General features: G+C 38.8%; 1 protein-coding gene across 1 annotated transcript in view; it reads left to right on the plus strand.

Annotated features, from left to right (window-relative positions):
* Positions 1 to 20,245, plus strand: part of LOC129091898 (neurexin-1a-like) — a 237,884-nt gene that overhangs the window by 107,890 nt on the left and 109,749 nt on the right. The window contains 5 exon segments of the mRNA XM_054599581.1: positions 3,545 to 3,667; positions 4,385 to 4,766; positions 6,023 to 6,213; positions 6,960 to 7,133; positions 11,252 to 11,371. Of these exon segments, the coding sequence (XP_054455556.1) occupies positions 3,545 to 3,667; positions 4,385 to 4,766; positions 6,023 to 6,213; positions 6,960 to 7,133; positions 11,252 to 11,371 (990 nt within the window).

The following is a 20,245-nucleotide window of genomic DNA, read 5'->3' on the forward strand; positions in this document are numbered from 1 at the left end:
AGAGATGGCAAGAATTGTACTGTGTTGTAGGTGTTTTCCACACATAACTAAGCTATAATTCAAAGAGAAAATTATTTGCTTCCATCAAAATTTAATCTCATGCTAAAGGAAAACTAATATTTAAGTAAAATAGAGAAGAAAGCAGGGAACAGCAAGTTGAATAGACCCAGACCTATTTTTGTCATAAGAATGTTTAATTAAAGTTCTAGGAAATAAATTTGTTAAGTCAGTGCATTGCCACTTATGAATCATTTAATTCATATTTTCTAGGTTCTAGGTATCGTTTTTCTCTGTGTTATTTCGGGTCCTTTTTTCTGTGTTAATTAATGTGTCTTGTCAGGCGCTGCAGCTCCGGTCAGCTTGGTGGATGGAGAATTTCAGCAGCGACTCAAAGAACACATCACTGTCAATTAGAGACCTAGGCTCCCTGGGGCTGCCCATAGCTGTCTGAAGAAAACACTGCCACTTCGACTTAAACACCGTTAACAGGCACTGAGTGACTACAAACTAAAAATATGACCTAAAAATATCTTGTGACAGATTAGCTTTTTTTCCCCATCTGACATTCTGGTCTTCTATAATTCATTAACTTGAACTGCAGGATAATCATAATCTACAGCGTAGCAGTGAAGAGGGCGACTTTATGTAATTATTTTTTCCTTGACCTTCGTCAACATCTCAAGGCAGGTTTGCTCTTTATAATTGATCTTTTCCATGCGTCAATCTTGGTTTTGAACATAAGTAGTGTGAAAGAGCTGAGGAAGATTCTCTTATATGGATGTTTAAAATGGGTGCCTATAAGAAATGATGCATGCTAAGGTGAATAAAAGGGAGGACTCATTCAGGACGACACATGTACATGCCTGCTCAGCCAAAAAGTTACATTTAATTGTAAATATGGAATAAGCACTAAATTCAGCGAAAAATAAAATTCCAATACCCACTCCCACCAATTATATTCAAACCATACCACGTTTGTGCACCATTCTAAACCTAAATACCCAGTGAAGGCAGACAACACTAATGTGCTTGAAATGAAAGAGCAATTACCAGGATGTTCTTTCTTGTTGCACTGAATTAGTTTGATAAAGAGAGAGAAACATGTTGGCTCAGAGGTCCTTGTAACAAACATTAGCTGCTTAAATTAAAAGCTCGGAATAACATTGATATCACCCAAAGTCCCAGCATGTTAAGGGACTTTCGTGTCAAGCCCTAAGGTAGTAAACATGACACCGTTATGCAGTTATTGCTAAAATTTCTCATTATAATGGCAGTAGTGGCATAGTAATGGCAGTTAGATCGAGTCGTGTTCAAAACAACCTCTGAACATGTTCGGTATCGAGCAGTCTCATTATATAGGACAAATAGACGCAAATGGCCAGAAACAGCAGATTAGTATTGATTGTCATAATTTATTGTTTAAACACTATTCAACCTCTGCTTGCTTAAACAATGGCTTTTATTAGCAAGGCATTGATTGGACAAGCAGGTTGCATAGCATTGCAGCCTGCTTAAACTCTACTTTCCACGTGCGCCGCCGTTGACGGTAATCCGGTGGTAGTGGCCTGCCGCTTGGTCAGCCTCCACCTTGGTGAGTCCCAGTGGCAGGGCAGGCAACACCAGTATCTGGCCTGTCATCCAGCCAGCCAGAGCTGATTGACTGGATAATCGCATCTTCTCATACTGCCCCGTGCCACAGTTCTCCACTGTTCCCTTGGGCCTGAAGTAAATGAGGCATGGAGGGATCACTGCAGATCCATCACTGCAGATAGATCAGTGAGGGCACTAGAGAGGGTTGAGTGCGGTGGACATTGGACTGAAGGACCTTAATGTCTGGCCAGCTGCTGGCGGTTTGGACCACAGACAGCACTGCAGGCAAAAAAAAAAACAGGCCCTACTGTATTGAATGTTGTGCACCTTAATACGATTGACCTCTTTTCCCCTCTCTTTTCTCCTTGGAGAGCGGGACAGGATGATGGAAGGCAAAGATCAAGCATGCTTTCAAGTCCAACTCCATCCCATTATTTCATATCTCTCCTCCTTAATCCCTCACCAGTTGTCTGGTTTCAATCCTGCCCCGGTGTTTAGTGCTTACAAAGCGGAACTGTGCCTCTGAGATTGAGTGTGTCCCAGTACTTTGGCACCCTCAGATTTGCATACACATTGCATCTGGGCTTTGCATATTGTGGGGAAAAAAAGGAGGAAATAAATAGCCACAAATGGGTGCGGTGGAATGAAGATGGCACCCATCTGAAATACTCCCCACAGTGGACAAGGTATGTGGAGCCCGGGGATTTTAGTACTGTCACATCTGCAAAGTTCTCATTAGTCTGTTCGGTTACGTGTGCACAGCAGGGGAACATCAGAGCGATATGGCAATCCAAGGATGCTCTAAAACGGAGGCTGCATGAAAAACATAATGTGTTGCCATTGGACCAATGTCTGAATTTTTTTACTTTCTGCTCATGAGATCACATAGATATTGTGCAGTCGCTCCGGTTTATCTGTGATTCTAAATGTGATAATCTCTCCTTGAGGTTTTTTGGCACATTGATTCTGTGTGACATCTCCATTACTGCCCACTAGCAGTGACGCACTTAATGCAATATTAATATGCTGGTTTCAGCAGTCAGTGAAGGGATGATTCAGAGGTTTGAAGTATAGTTATTAGTTAAATATTAATCAGTTGAATAGGCATTTGGTATTATTTATGGATTTAATGAGAGTTCATTGCGTTTAATAGAATTTGTGCAGTGTCTTTAGTGTTACTGACGACACCGGTTACCGGCTGCTTTTTCTAAAACACCCATTTATTTTCAAGGGTGCTGATGTAAATCACATTCTGTATTTCCTGTTTTTTTTATAAAAGTAGATTTCCAGGGACAATGACTTGTCCATTTTGTCTTTTAATCTTTTCACAACCAAAGACAATGCTTCCATTATGCAAGTATTCTTTACCGTACCACTATTTCATGTCATGTGGTGGACATGAGAGAAATCAAATACTGGGTTGCACTGTTTAAGGTAAACAAGATGGAGAGTGATGCCCTGTTGTTTAGTGCTTTGCTCCGTCACAGCCTTTTGGTTGGTATTTGCTGCCACCAAGTGGCATTATAGGAACAGAGAGAAATCACAAGAAATGAAAGACCAGCTGTAATGAAACATCTATTTATCCCGTTTCTTTAAACACTCTACATTTACAGCAAAACAATCAGTGTTAATATTGTCGGTAATAATGACGTGACATCCTGATTACTGCCTCCCTCCTCTTGGTTTGAGAAAAATGGTGTTCGGGGAGAATTTAGAAATGTGATGCCGTATCTAATGGGGCGATCAGGACAGCAAATGCAAGTCAGAACGATGAGTTTTTATGCCCCATTAACTATGTTTACCTTAATGTTTTCTGCCTCTGTCAAACTACTGAATTCATCCACTTTGTCCTTCTTTCGATCTCCCTCTCTCTATCTCTCAGCCTGTCATTAATGTATGTGCTTTATGCTGTATGCATGCATGTGTGTTAACCATTGTTTGGACTGTCCTGCAGGCAAAGGTCCAGAGACTATTTTTGCGGGTCAGAATCTGAACGATAATGAGTGGCACACAGTACGTGTGTTCAGGAGGGGCAAGAGTTTGAAACTGACCGTAGATGATCTGCAGTCTGTGGAAGGTACATCTCATCCTGTTCCTCTGACAGAATCCATTTTTTCCTCCTATAAACTTTAATTAGCCATAAGATTTGTTGGGCTCTTCTAGGTAAGACACAATGAATCCATACTATATTGAACTGTGACGGGTAAGATGTTTTGCTCGTCTGGGATGATCCTTCATTCATTTGATTTTCTGAGTGCAGTAATGATGCACAATTATTTTTTGCTGCTGTTTGAAACTCATCAGACAATGTTAAAACATGCTCTTTAACTAAATGCTAAATATGGCTGCAAAATTCAACAAAAAAAACCCCAATTTGCGGAATTATTCATTGTGGGAGAATGATGCCCATTTAAGTAAAAATAACAGTTCATTTTACTGCAAAACTATATAGACAGAAATTTGGTGTGTACTGTTCTGTTTTGTACTTGTCTGCACAGAACATTTCGGAACACTGTGTTACCCAGTGTACACCCTCAGAAAATCTGAACTTAAAAAAAAAGAAAAAAACTTTTAGAAACAATTTGGTCCAAAAATGTGTATATTAACTCATCACAGCTTAAATAAAATCATTTTCAAATCGTAATTCAATTTATTTTTAGTATAAGATTTATTTGACTTCATATTTGTTGTTATTAAAAGGATTTGTAGTTGACCTTTTAATTATAAATCATTGCTCATTTAATTGTTGCATTCCCCCAATAACATCCTCTCTCCCTCCCTCTGCTGATCAAAGGTCAAATGGCAGGTCACCACACCCAGCTGGAGTTCCATAACATTGAGACAGGCATTGTGACGGAGAAGCGCTTCATGTCCATGGTGCCGTCCAACTTCATCGGCCACCTCCAGAGCCTTGCCTTCAACGGCATGGCCTACATAGACCTCTGTCAAAATGGTGACATTGATTACTGTGAGCTCAAGGCCATGATCGGCTTCAAGAACATCATTGCTGACCCCGTCACCTTCAAGTCGCGTTCCAGCTACGTCACCCTCACTACTCTGCAGGCCTACTACTCCATGCACCTTTTCTTTCAGTTTAAAACTACCTCCTCCGACGGCCTCATCCTGTTCAACAGCGGCGATGGGAATGACTTCATAGTGGTGGAGCTGGTCAAAGGGTAAGTGGATGCAAAAACTTTGCCTGTCTATATTTACAATAGATCTAGTCACATTCACTCTTATACATCTTCAAGTTACATTACCTGGCCTCTTTTGGACCCATAAGTGGCAAACCATGAGATATTTTGTTACTTTTTAACTACATTTGACAACATTTTTGGTGCAGGAGTCATCACTGTGGTATTTCGGGGAGTCCTGCCGTGAGAGAACTTGTCAAACAACAATATTTCCAGTACTCAGATTTATTTTAGAGGATTTTTTAAATTAAGTTTGAATTTGCGTGGGTGGCTCCTGTGTTGGTTCATAAGCCGTAGCTGCTCATGCTACAGTAACTAGACAGCTCTTCCCTTTGTACGCACATCACTTCATTTGTAGGGCAGTCCTACCTGCCACCAGGTGTAAAGCTCAGCAACCATTTTAAACTGTGTTTAATTAGTTTGAGAGTAGTGTAGAAAGATATTTATTGATGTGAGAATCACCATATGAATGGTTTATGGTTTTATAATGCAGCTCTTCATAACACATGACAGTTTCCAAACAGAGTATAATTCCTGACAGCTTTTACGCCATTACCATGGCAATTCAAATTCTTTTCTTATCACCTCTATGCCAGAATATTTACTGAAAGAGCTGTGGGCTATTACTGTTCTTTTTAATCTTCATGAAGGCACAACAAATACCCAACATAAAAGGGAATCAACCACACAAGGGCACATTTCTTCTTGCTGAAACGCAGCTATAGAATGACCTTCTTTTAAGTAATGCCTGAAGTTAAGGTATTATTCAATGTGCTAAACATTAAAGTCATACATTTTAATTAAAATGGGCATGCAAATCAGAAATTGCCTGTAAACCAAAGAATTGAAGACCAATTTGTTCAGCACAGCCCACAACCTTTTGTTAATGCTGCAACCTGCCAATTATTTAGCTCCTTTTCAGACAGCTGCACTTTCTGATACTCTCATATCTGAACGCACAGTAACACAACAACAAACACATACTCTTGCTCCAGTTTTCAGAGGTTTATTAAACTTTTTTATTATTCTACTTTTAGACTTTATTGTTCTTGTTAAAATCGGATGCATTTTGTCTGTTAAGCAAAAGCTCTGTAAATAAACTGGACTTTAGTCAATACATGCATATTTTTGTAATTTTGGAAACACCTACAAAGCCCTTTGTATAGTGCGGCGCTTTCATGTCCTTCCACTTCTGGCCATGGTTGCATCGACTCATGTTGTTTTTTATCTGGTTCCAGTTACCTGCACTATGTGTCTGACCTGGGAAATGGAGCTCACTTGATCAAAGGCAACTCCAACAAGCCCCTGAACGACAACCATTGGCACAATGTCATAATCTCCAGGGACACCAACAACCTCCACACTGTCAAGATTGATACAAAGATCACCACGCAGACGACCACGGGAGCCAAGAACCTGGACCTGAAGGGTGCGTAGGCATAGTGGATTTTTATATTACAGATTCCATTAAATTGGGGCAGCAGTGCCCTAGAGGTGAGAGAAGCAGGTCTGTGACAGAAGGATTGAACCAGCAGGATAAACCCTGCAGGGGCGAAGGGGAAAAGCTATGCTTGGCCCTCACTCATTACCAGCACTGATGTACCGTTAAACAAAAAACTCTACCCCCATCTGTTCAATAGAACACAATATCGGTGTGCTTGTGGAGCAGGGAGTTCAAAGGAAGGACAATTTGTGCTGAGCAGACCATCATTGTATTAAAGGGATTTGAAAAAAATGATTAGTTAATAAGATATATATTTTACTGAAAAGATATTTGCAAAATGAACGTGAAACCTTAAACGTGTTGTAATTATTGTTTATAGAAATTGTTAATGAACCATATGACAAATTTCTGGCTTGGACAATATTGATATATTATTATTGTATAATTGAATGTCATTGAACATAATTGAGAAGCGTTTTCTTAAGCGACACAGATAATTAACTTACAGCCTTCTTTCATGTGGATAACATACTTTACTGTATCATACAACCATCATCATTAATGTGAGAGATAATACAAGGTTTCTATAGTCAGGAAAATCCAGTCCAGTCCAAATAACAGTGCTGTCTAAAGTGATGTGCTTGTTACTTTACTTTAACAAGCATGATATGGTAAGCTTGGTACTTTGTTATGTGTCCACTAGGGGTCAGTATTGTCCTATCTCTGCACAGGTAACCTTTATATTGGTGGGGTGGCTAAGGAGATGTTCAAGGAGCTTCCCAAACTGGTGCATGCCAAGGAGGGTTTTCAAGGTTGTCTGGCGTCGGTGGATCTGAACGGCCGGCTCCCAGACTTGATGTCAGATGCTCTGGACTGCGTGGGACAGATAGAGAGAGGATGTGAAGGTGAGTAGTCTCTCAGCCCACTAAGGAAACATGTTGTCTGCGGTTTGTTGCTTTCAAACTTTATTTTTTTGTCTCTGGAGTTCACTACATGCTCTAACTGAAGCTCAGGTTTGAATTGTATTGGTTTGATTATTAAAAAGAGAGCTGTCTCACTTAAACCCGATTTCACTGATAAAATCTCATAATTACTCTGGTTTCTCCTCATTATCACAAAACTATCCTAAAGGGGCATTGCGACACCATGCAGCGCTCTGATGCTGCTCCGTTCTCTCATTCTAATGCTCGTCCGACATGGACACACATACACTGTGAAGCACAACCACATATCCAACCTGTGGCACATGATTTAACATCCATAAAGTGTGTTAGTATTCTGTTAGAATGCATCAAGCTCTGACACTCCTCCACAGGCAATCATTTCTGTTTCACTTAGCCATAATCTGATTATTCTCTCTGCCATATTTGTACTGCCAGTGTTATTTCCCATTTTAGCCCCGTTCTGTTTTGCTCTATGCATGCTTGGTGGATCTGAGAGTTTGCCAGAAGCAATCCTTTTGAATTATGTATGAAGCCTTTGTTGCATGCATGAATATCATTCGCCCAGTCTAATGTGTGCGCCACATCCAGAGACAATATTAGATTTATTTTGCAACTTCACTCACTTAGTTTGATTTCACAATTCATCCACTGTTTTTCTATTGAGTACGCGACTTCTGATCTTTTCATGTTCTGACATTATAAATTCAGCGCCCTCTGTGGGTCTGTCAAGCTTGCTGTTTTCGTTTTGTGCCCAAAAGCATCAGTGGTCGCTCTCAATGGGAAAAAAAAGTATTCTATTATAATACATTTATTGAACTGTACTACAGGGGTCAAGAGTAAACATATAGTCGCTGTTAGTATTTTGTATTTTACTACTGCAGGGATCATTTCAAAATATGAATGAGAGAAAAAACGTAGTTTTCTATTTTCTGTAAATTTTACGAAATATAATGGACAAAGCATATCTACTTCGCATAATAATGACTTAATTATTCAAATTGCATGTTTTTCCTCATATTGCTGATGATTTTGAGAGTAGTTGCTACAACAGATTAGATTATTCCAGTCTGCATTATACAACACAATGTGTCCCCTCTGGCTCTTTCTGAGGACAGACCTCATTGGCCTCATTCCTCACTCTGTGTTTCCTGCTTCAACAGTCTGTGTTTCTGTTGCTCCATCTCTGACGTCTTGGTCCTTTACTAACAGCTGGTATACTTTGCCTTTTCCTTTCCTATTATTTTGCTGACAAAAGTTGCATTGATGAAAGCTGACTTGCAAGGTAGATAGCTTTGTGTGTTTGATACAGAGTCTGATGTCCTTCCTCCCTTTGCATCTGCAATGCCTCAGCCCCCCACGTCTTTACAGTCTCTACCTCCACACTTTCCACTCCCTGAACAAGATATCTACCTAATTTGAAATCACCCACCTGCTGTATGGAATGGGCTTCAGTCCCATAGGAATACAAGTGCCATTACCATCTTGTATCAATGTCTATGGGATCACGTTTTGATTTGCACTCACATATTTTGTGTTGTCTATATTGGACTTTGTTTTTAAAGCTGTGGTTAATATATGTTATAAGAAATTATTTTGCATGACTTTATTCTCTTAATAATGATGTTTTCTCCTGCATGAATTTCCCATTTGAAATTATTAAGATTTTCACTCAAACTTCAGTCATTTCATGTTTTACATGATATTAATCATTGTTGTTAGTCTGATGTTTACTAATGCCATATTATTGTTATATATGGCACTCTATAGATATAGTAGGAACTATATCAAGCAGCAGGCTTCAGCCTGTTAAGATTTAACAGTTTAAAGTAGGCTTCAAAACAAAGTACCAGTGGCCAGTAATGTAAGTAAATTAAAATGCATTTTGATAAATAAAAAGCAATATAACTACATTAGTTACTCGATTTTTAATCAACAAAAATTGAATTGAGATAATTTAATTATTATCCACTTCATGCTTTGGAAACATGACATATAAAAAGGGTCTCCTCCCAAAAAAGGTATAATTCTGTATCCTAATCATTTGAAATTCTGATATCTATATACACTAGACATATTTATAAGTATGCCAATGCACATCCCATTGTTTACTTGACACCTCGGCCAAGTCAGGACAAATTAAGCCCCATTACATTTGTGACACATTAGGTATATACAATATGAACGACTTTGTAAGCAGTGGAATCACAAGTTTATCATGCGGTTAGAGGCTATTTAAATCGACATGAATTCCAAGGTTTTTAAGAAACATAGTGAATCTAACTGCTTTTTTCTGTTGCAAAAAGGTCACTGTACAGCATTTTATTTTTGGAATTTTTAACCTTGAGTTAGCTACAGCCATAACTTAAAACTATTAAGCAGTTACTATAGCAACTGTGGGCTGAGCAGCAAGTTACTGTGGCTACAATTCATTCAGAAGAGATCATTTTTAGAGATGAGTTTATAATGTATGTCTGTATTCAACAGCAAGAGTAAATAGACATACAAAAGTAAAAATATGCATTTCATCATTGTAATGAGGCGACTATCGGAAAGGTAAATCAGTTTTCCGTGGGTAATTATGGCTGTGAAGGGGGGTGCTTCATGCATGCAAGCAGTAGTATGTGTGTCATTATTCAGATTATATGATGTTGATGTGGCATTAATCTATTCCCAATATCCAGATTTTGATAATTCAAGATACAAATGGACAAATATTGGTGGCAAGAATTGGAGACCAAAATAATCCCATAATTAACATATTTTACACATTTAGAAAATTAAAAATATATATAACAACAATCATCCATTCCACAACATTTCTGCATACACTGAAAAAACTCAAACAGACGATACAGTCTGTTCAGTGGTACGCTTACTGCACTTTGGCACAGACTGACTGACTGACTGATACGCGGTTGGAATGATGGAAATAATGAATGCACAAATACTTTGACCTCAAACACATTTGGAAGCACTATTACATTGCTATTTAAAAGCACATGGATAACTCCGGCTCCTACTGCTTACAAACTGAGCATCATTGTCCTATGACCCCGTTCACAGCTGGTAATAACATGCGTCCTCTGATTGCACTAACCATCTGCACAGGTGGTCAGGGACAAGTGGCAGTTTGGAGAAGGAAAGGTGAACTGCATTACAGTGTCTACTGCATTTTGTAAACACATTTACTCGGCGGTGTAACATTATTGAAGCTACATCAAATCTAGACACTAGTATATATGTAAATATATATCCTATGCAATTTTTTTACATTTTCAATATCATTGCCAATATTGGTCTCATATCATGCACGACATATCCTTTTTAAAATCATTTTACTAAATCTATCTTTATTGTCATTCTTTAAGGCACTTGTGTTAGTATTACTTCTTATTCTCTTCATGGCTTTTTTATTCTTAAGCTGTTGTAATTTACTTTTTCTATTTAAGTTTTTATTTGACCAAATTTATCTTTGACTGCTATAATGTTTTGCACTGATGTTAGTGTTACCTCTATTACACTTTATTTTTGTATCTCCATTGATCATAAATGTTATGTTATTGTTTTTTTATTATTCTTCTGCTTTCATTTTTGATCAATCTCTGGCACAAGAATTTCCTTCGGGATCAGTAAAGTTCTATTTTATCTTAGTTTAAATACATGCTACGGTATTGAACAATAGCTGGATGTAAATAGGGACTGTAACCTAAATTGTAACGTTTTATTTAATATTATCCAATCTGCTGTTCTGAAATATTAAATGTAAAAATAAAATATGAAAATCACCAATGACGGTTAAATCCTAAAGTTGAAGTCAAATGCTGTTTTTGTACATGTGTGAGGTTTTTGTTGTGTCTGTTTACTTAATACAGTTTAATTCATTGAGGGTTTTGGGCAAGCAGTAAATACACAGTTGTAGTGTTATATGTATGTTTTTTTCTATTTATGCTTCCATTTGCAGAAGCCTATTGTCTGTGAGTTTGGCTTGACATTTAATTTCACTGCAGGGTCAATCTGCAGAATGTGCTGCCTGTTATTGTGAGTCTGCTCACCAAGTTGCCATTTGTCTCCATATTCAGGCCCTAGCACGACGTGCCAAGAGGACTCGTGTGCCAACCAGGGCGCGTGTCTTCAGCAGTGGGAGGGCTTCAGCTGTGACTGCAGCATGACGACATTTGGAGGACCGCTCTGCAATGATGGTAGGCTTCCACTTCCTGGTTTTAAAAAAAAAAAAAGTTTTTTCTTTATTCTTTATTTTAAATGAATGAGACAAGTACATAGAAAACATACTTCATATGCAACTCAAAGCATTAGATGTATAATTCAGTCCATCCCTGGAGCTAATTAAACACGTCCAGGAGAATCCTGGTGTCAGACGTTTAAAGGTGGGTGTTATCAGCAACAGCACAGCCATTTTTATCCTATGCTTTCACACAGCATTTGTGTTCCAGCTCATTATTCTTTCTTGCCTGTGTGCTATATTTGTGTCCTCACGAAGCAAGATGTTTGCCAGAAAATGGACAAACTTGCTTTGTCAACGCTCCAACTGATATAAGTGAAGGCCCTAAACCGTGCTTTGTACTGTAACCCAACGTCAGTAGCTCTGCATGAATATACATTGTCTTCCCTGAGGGTGTCGAGAGCTGTCGCAACTCTGCAGGGCAGAATCGTTTACAATTGTGACATCTGGCTGACAGTTCAGTGAAAGCTCATTAAAGTTTGAGAGATGTACCACTAGAGGGAGCAACAAACATTGTGTTCTGCTAAATAAAACATCAAGAACAAGTCTATCAAGCAAACAAAATAACCAGAAATTGACTCATAAATTATTGCAATTTTACCAGAATGCATGATTTTGAGTATTGCATTGACCAATTTTAAATTAAAACCTCAATCATACCTCAAATGGGGAGCTAGCTGCATTACCTCATATTTCTGTAGTGGGTAGTCTGCCCTCTCACAAGGAGAAACACTCCATTCCTCAGCCCCTGGACCCGTAACATTCATAGCCAGGATTCATTGTACAGCCATCAGTCACATATCAGAAGGGAACTAATATTAAGTGTGATAGTGATAGTACAATACAGCTCATGTAAATTCAAAATGTAAATCATTTTGAGCAGAATACTGTGTATTGTTATTTGTTTGACGTAGTATTGTAAATTGAGAGGTGTAAACTTCAGTTTACTGTAGTGCACCCAATCTCAACGAAAAAAAGAAAAAAACTATTTGTGACTTGCAGTTAATTTATTGTAATTAATGTGTTAACACAGTTTCCATTATTATGAGGAAAGGCTTACCTATTTAAGAAATTAAAACAATCAAATAAAAAACTGATTGCGACTCTCAAGCCTTTTCTTGGAAAGCACAGATAATCTTGTTAAATTTTATGTTCATGATTCTCAGCTAAGATGACAAGTTAAAAGAAAACAAGTTCACATATCAGAAGAGTTATCTTTAGAAAAATGTTAATGATATTATGCACTGCACTGTGGTTGACTGGCTGGCACTGTTGCCTCACAAATTCCTAAAATCCTACAAAACCTCAAACAGACCATAAAGATATAAGATACTTTGAGCCACATTATGCAATTTAAAAGTTCTATGATATTAATCTCCCTTAAAGACAGTTAAATAGGCGTTTTGTTTAAGGGACTCAGCGCTCATTAATGTTTAGATTTTGAGAGAACTAGGGTAATGTCTTCTGCTCGTTTTAGAAAATGGGCTACTTCCTTATGCAAAACATGCACAGGGGATTTTTTTTTTTTGCTCATTATTTTCTTCTGCTGCGGTTCACACAGTAAGGGGTGAATGGGCAATGTGCTGAACTGCATTAAGGAGAAAAGAACAGAGTGGGCACTCTGGAGATGACACAGAAGAGAGAGGAGAGAGCACCATAAATGTTAATGCATTCTGTGTCACTTCTACCAGCTTGATAAGACCCCATCTTTTGTTATCAACAGAAAGTGTTAATAGATTCACATGCGGCCTCGTACTCTGAACATATCTGCTCCTTATGATAACACTAAAAGGATTCTTCTGTCCATGAGATGTGAGTGTAGCCCATCCTGATCCTAGCCCTCCTCGGCTCGTTTTACTCTCCCTTTCATTCCTCAGACTATGTTTGGATCAACACAGGAGTGGGGCTGGAGGTGTTGAGGGATATTTTTGATGGCGAACTCCTTGTGAACCTTCCCTGTGCGTTAAAGAGAGAAGAACTGCACTTTGGAACTTTCTTCCTGTCATACATATTCATCCTCAGCAGGCCGATACAGCTCATTTACAGCAGTGGGAGCAGAGCGGCTCACAAGACATGCACAAGTATATTATATCTGAGCAAAAGTGCTCTACCTGCTGAGTCTAGTGACTGCAGCTAGCCTTATTATTCCTACTGACCTGACAAAACAATAGGACGGATCAATGTGCAGTCCCAAGGGATGCAATATGTAACCACAAAACAAAAACATACTTTCCAAGAATCTCTTTCACCAAGGCTGAACTGAGCTATTCCTCAGAATAGTGATGCAAGATATCATCACTCTGCCAAGGAAATCCAATGAGAAGGAAAAATGACGCTGGAGATGGTGGGGTTTTATCTGTGTTGATGGATTGTCATGGGAATAGAGGAGAAGGGGGAGAGGCAAAGGAACGAGAGAAGTGTCTCTGAGGAAAATATCACTTTTTACCAGATATATTTGCATAAGCTGAGATGCAGGCAATTTACAACAGAGCAATGGGTCTCTGAAAAGCAACTTAAATGGGGCGCTTGCTGCATTAGCTCATATTTCTCTAGTGGGTAGTCTGCCCTCTCACAAGGAGAAACACTCCATTCCTCAGCCCCTGGCCCTGTAACATTCAAAGCCGGGATGCATTGTACAGCCATCAGTCACAAGTCATAAGGGAACACATATTATGTGTGATAGTACAATACAGCTCATGTAAATTCAAAATGCAAATCATTTTTAAGCAGAATACTGCGTATTGATATTTATGTGCCGGTGTACTGTAAATTGAGAGGTGTAAACTTCAGTTTACTGTAGTGCACCAAAACTCAACGAGAAACACAGTATGTGACTTGCAGTTAATTTATTGTAATGTGTTTACACAGTTTTCATGATTATGAGGAAACAATTATCTATTCTAAGAATTAAAACAATCAAATAAAAAACTGATAGGACTTTTAAGCCTTGCCTTAAAACACAGTTTATCTTGTAAAATGTTAAGTTATTGATTCTGAGCTAAGATGATAAGTAAAAAGTAAAAAAAATTAAGTTCACATATCAGAAGAGTTATCTTTAGAAAAAGAGAGAATGACATCATGCATTTACGCACGGTGGTTGAGTGGCTAGCAATGTCGCCTCACAGCAAGAGGAGCCCGGGTTGATCCCTTCGGGACGGCCCTTCTGTGTGGAGTTTGCATGTTCTCCCCGGGTCATTGTTGGTTTTCTCCGGCTTCCTCCCACAGTCCAAAGAAATGCAGCAACTCTACACCCCAAATGCTATTTTGAAAAGGATAAGTCATTTCTGATAATGGATGAATGGAAATCATACATTTCGTTACCAATCACTAAAGTGGCTTCCCTTTCGTGAGAGCATTTTCATAGCACCTCAGTTTTTTTTGCAGTTTTCATTGTAGACTGTTGCTTTTTGCAACTACTTCTACTTTTCCTCAGCAGTCTACAATTTGCATGGCATGTATCCACACACACTCTGCACTGGGTTTCAAATCTTTCAGATCAAGCCACCGTTTCTCGACTGTGCTGTGAATGTGTTATGATAAAAGTATTACAACTTTTCAGAACAATGCTGCACCTTTCAGTTCAGAATGATTGGTGAGATGATGACATAGATATAAAAACAATCTTCAGATCTTCTCTTCATCATCTCCCAAACACTCCCAGTGATGTGCCAGTACTTTTTTTGAATGAACTATGGACACAGTGTCTTTAGAGTAGTATTTTTAGAACCAATTATCCCCATTGGATACCTACAGTCAGTGAAACAGAAAAAGAAATACAAGCCACACTGACCAAGATGAGTGTCTGTCAGAGCATAGTGCATGTGAGATGATGGTGGTGATTGGTTTTAAGCTTGCATTTGGTCTCATCACTACAAGCTATTTTTGATGCCAGTAGGAATAAAATGGCATGTCAGTTAGGGGACCAGAATGGAGGCAGACTAAGTGTATCTATGTGATGAAGTCATCAGTACTGTTGTTCAAGCACAAACTGATGCTGGTAATCAGCCCGAAGCAGAACATTATTAGTGTCTTCATTTAAGCTTAGAGTAAGACTTGATATTGCCATATTACAACTCTGTCTTCTCTAAAAGGTCCAATAGGGTTTTAAAAACTGCTATTTTTTATTCAGAAGCTGTCTTGATGTGCGTGTGTGTTAGTGGGACTTAAACTCCAGTCTAGACCTCCTGAGGGAGTTTGCCTGCAGCGGTGTAGCATCTGAGTGTAATGTACAGAGACAAACAGAATGGTGTTTACAGTTGAGCTAAAGTGGGTCACGGAGAGGCTCCAGCCAGGGGTAAGCCTGGCCTACACGCAATTTTATTCTCGCCTGATTGCTCCTCTGCCCAGTTTTCTAGCCAGAGCTATTAGTGCCATGTCAATATTGTATCAACAATGGAGGTTGTATGGGTCTAGTCTCCATTGTCTCTACCCAAGGGGCAAAGACCAACCCCTCTCACTTAATTTGTCATGTGTCTTAGTCAATGCTCGTTCTTGTACCTTGAGAATAGTCCGTCTGGGCCCCAGGCTCGGTATCCAGTGTGTGATCTGCATTAGACATGGGTCTGACTTTTCTAAAGCACATACAGAAGAAAGACAAAGGACCCTATTTCCCTGACATATTTCTGTGTTATAAGTAGCAATGCATCATGTCCAATGTCTACATTTACAAGTGAAATTATTCAACATAGCATTTAGAATTTACATGACCGATAATTTGCCCCAGTCTTTTTAATATTCAGGCATGTTCCTTAAATTGTCTTTTAGTATAGGGCACTTGTGTTTCGGTATTCTCGTGATGGTCCTCTAGACTAACCATGCAGATAAGCGCTCACACACACACGCACAAGCATTCAGGAAGTACAGCAGACAGTTTTGTCCATGTCCTCTCTGGTGGCATGACCATAGACCACTTAGTTTGGTTTGGATCAATAGAGGGGGACACTCAGTCCAATAGTGAGGCCAAGGGGATATTAGGGCACTGGAGTAAACAGCCTGCTGTCACATGGAAGTAATGTCCTCTTTGCCCTGGATGTGGCCCTCTTTTAATGCAGCTCAGTGAAACAAATCCACGGGTCTGAAGATATTTGGGCTTCGGTGTGTGTATTGAAGGCTTGGCCTAGCTTAGAACAGCCATCGTGTCACGCGATATGAGAGAATCAGTTTTAAGTGCTTCCGTCTTTTCACTTCAGTAAACATTCCAGCGAATGTGCACACAGTCTTACACGAATTGGAGCATGTTCAATGTAAAGTTTAACTGAACTGTTGTTAGGCAGCTGAAGGTTTTTCAAAAGTACAATCAAAAAACCATTCCATGTTATCAATGGATAATGTTTTTAAATAAAGGTATTTACTTACACCAAATAAGAGGAAATGATTTTGAAATGATGTTAATTATCATTTACTTTATGGGTAGACATGCAACATAACCAATGCACTATACATATACAATATAGTTTGCTCATATAAATTACCTTACTTCTGGTGGTATAATATATTGTTCTTATTGTCAACAAATCCCAGGTGAAGACCAAAACCAACAATACAATGATCTTACTAATACTGTCTGTGTTTATTTTTATTTGCCATAAAGTTCCACTGATGTCCCCAAAACTAATAATAATAATAAAAATGTTTGAACCTGGTATTAATCACAAGCTTCTCTACTACGAAATTGAGACACCTGTTTTGAAATCAACCATTTATTAGAAGCCTCATGCTTGGGCTAGATCCACTTTATCACAATTATAGTGTGTGTTTGTACATTAGAGCAGAATACTGATATTTATTTTCACACATTCCACAGTTTGTTAGTCATATTATTGCTGGTTTGAGGTTCAACATGGATACTTGGAGTTGGACTGTTCCTCAATATTTTATTTTCATTCCTGAGCTATTGAATGAAGCTTTATTGTTATTATCGCTGTGTTATTGTGTTCACGTTTTTTACTCGCTCTTTTTCTCTACTTCCAACTCAATATAAGCGCTCACTGTCTGCCCTAATTATTTTTCAATAATTTCCTCGTACCGATTGAGTGTCTGAATTTAAATGGGTTTCTGTGCCAGGAAGCAGTGGGTAAAGCCTGTTGGCATGGAAACCAGGTCTCCTTTCCTCCCACTGTGGATGCTGTAACGTGTCTGTAACTTTGCCCAAGCAGTGCTATCCCAGCAGGAAGTGGTGTAGAATCACTAACATATCATATATGGCTTGATGGAATACTGAATTATCATGAAGTTGCTTTACACACATACACCCGTGACTTGATAGTTTACTTGACTGATGGTAAGACATAGTATACAGCTGTGAGGAGGCATGTACAGTATGGAATAGCAGCAGTGTTTGACATATGTCAGATTGCTTCACAAGACCTTGCTGCTGTTCATATGGTGTGGCAGAGCTCTGGTGAGCCCTAAACAATACAAACTCACTTCTTCTGCTTTTTCAACATTGTCTTTGTCCCATTGAACAGTATACGGTCAGATCAGAGTTGTGCACAAGGATTAAGCACATTAAGTTGTCTTCTTTGTAATCCTCTTGTAATCAGAATCTCATCTAGAACTCATTGCAGTGCAGTGGTGAGAACCTAATCTTTGAGGTGTTTTTTATTAATTGGTAGCCTGCAGGGGGATGTTGACAGGAAATAAGAAGCTGTTTTTTCTCCACAACACAATACTAATTAAAGTGGTGCCTAGAAGACAGAGTATCTGCTAAACTACCCTGCAGGGTTATACACTGACACTGTGAATATTACCCTCAGGCTATTGAACATGACACTCTGGAAAACTGTGGCAAGAATCGTACACATCCCTTAAAAAAAAAACTTTCGATTGCTTCTGTTGACATTATGTGAATGATTTCACAGTCAGAAGTCATTTAATTGAAGAGAAAATTATATTTTCAGTTCAGTGAATTACAAATTGAGATGCTGACACTGTAATCAAAACCTACAGTAAGAAAATAATATTTTCCTGACGAAAGGACAAAAAGAAGCAGTGAATTATTCTGTTCTAGATGGAAACAAATTATAAAAATCCATATTATATAGTGTATCTCTGTGAGTACAGAAATATGAATGAATGTTACCCCCCTTTGACAGGTTAGAGGTCATAGTTAACATTACAGTAACAGCATGCACAGAGGCTTAATGTCAATTATTCTGACCAATACCCATCCCTCGTTTACCGATCAATAAACAATCAATGCTACAATTCCTCAAGACCAAAGCCAAGCTCCTGTTTCTTACTCGCCACCTGCTGATTAAAGCGATAGTTTGCCTCAAAGTTATTGACAACTCAGGCTCACTTTAGGTGGGCTGACCTTTAAGGTGGACCAACTATTCTCCTTTTAGGTTTTCTCAATGTTTATATTAACTGTTTAACTGATAGCATTACTTGTTCAAAGTTCTTATTGTCTTACGGTAAAACAGTTAAACTATACAAACCTAGTATGTCGTAAGCAACATGTAGAGCAAGAGCTTGGTATGCTACAGAGCTCCAGCTGTGACCACAGATCTGGATTTAGTCAAACTGGACTCTGCTGCACCACATATTGACAACATGTCGCGCAAATAGACGGACTGTTATCAATTGTGCAATCCAAGATTGTTAAATTTGGTCTATCATCTACATCATTAACCTGCTAAACAAAGTCAAGGGAATAAAAAAGGCATTTACATTTGAGACCATTTCCTTCCAACTATACTGCCAAAGGAACATCTAGATAAACTTGTGAAATGCTCTCACAAAGCAAATGAAAGAGCCTCTGTTTCAAGAGGGGCTTGCCAGCTATTCTCAATAGCAAACAAACAACTGTTTAATATGTCTGATCATAGCCGTGTGCTCCAAGTAATATTAACAATATGCACAAAGGGCTTAGACTATACAAACTCTTCTGTCTTTCCTCAACATTTGGAGGTCAATAGAACCTATTGGTCTGAATTGTCCTTGAACTCAATATAGCTTCTAAAGTTTTGATGCATAAAGGAGAGATTTAATGTGTGGCACTACTCAAATCCTCTCTAATTTGCAGACAGCTAGGGATGAGATTTAGTGCACACACAGATCACTGACTTACTTAGGCCAAGTGTGTCACCCCATGCGACCTTCATAGTCATCAGACCCCTTTACATTTCACACTACACAACTGGGCGTCTTGTAATTGGGTCTTTTTGAAGTTGTGGTTTTCACACTACAAAAAAACTGTAGGCGAGTCGAAAATGAAGGCAAATTTGTTTAATGTGAACTAGGCATTAGCCAATCTTTCCCGATAAAGTGATTTTTAGAGAGGAAACCTGCTTAGTAGGCTTGAAAGATAATTTGGACAGGATATTTGGTGTAGGGTGCAGTGAGCCTTACAAGCAGCCTCGAGAACTGAGCCCGTACTATTAGTGTGTCTAATGTATGCAAACAACTGGAGTCGCGCTACCCTCATTCTGTATGTGACACACTTTCTTCAAATGATATTGCATTTCTGTCTGTGCTTTAGGCCGCTGGCCATCCATATACCAATCTATCACTTAGACATGAATGGCTCTGCAGCAGGGCCGACTTCCTGATCGTTTACACTGGATTTTGTTGCATGCTTTCCGTGTTATCGCTGTTGAAAATGCAAGCCTGTCTTGTCTCCACATTTTTCTTGGCTCAAGCAAAGTATTTGCATTAGATTAGTTTGGTCTTACCATATAACACTACTGTCAGGGTATAGTGCATTTTAAAGGTGCATTATGTTTGTTTACTAGATTTCAGTTTGGATTCAGTACATGAGGAACCTCTGCTTATGTACTCATCCCTGTGTAGCAGCACCATGCCTTTTGCATGTAGTTTTGGCCAATTTGTC

The sequence above is a fragment of the Anoplopoma fimbria genome, chromosome 6 (genome assembly GCF_027596085.1).
Source record: "Anoplopoma fimbria isolate UVic2021 breed Golden Eagle Sablefish chromosome 6, Afim_UVic_2022, whole genome shotgun sequence".
Classification (NCBI taxonomy): Eukaryota; Metazoa; Chordata; class Actinopteri; order Perciformes; family Anoplopomatidae; genus Anoplopoma; species Anoplopoma fimbria.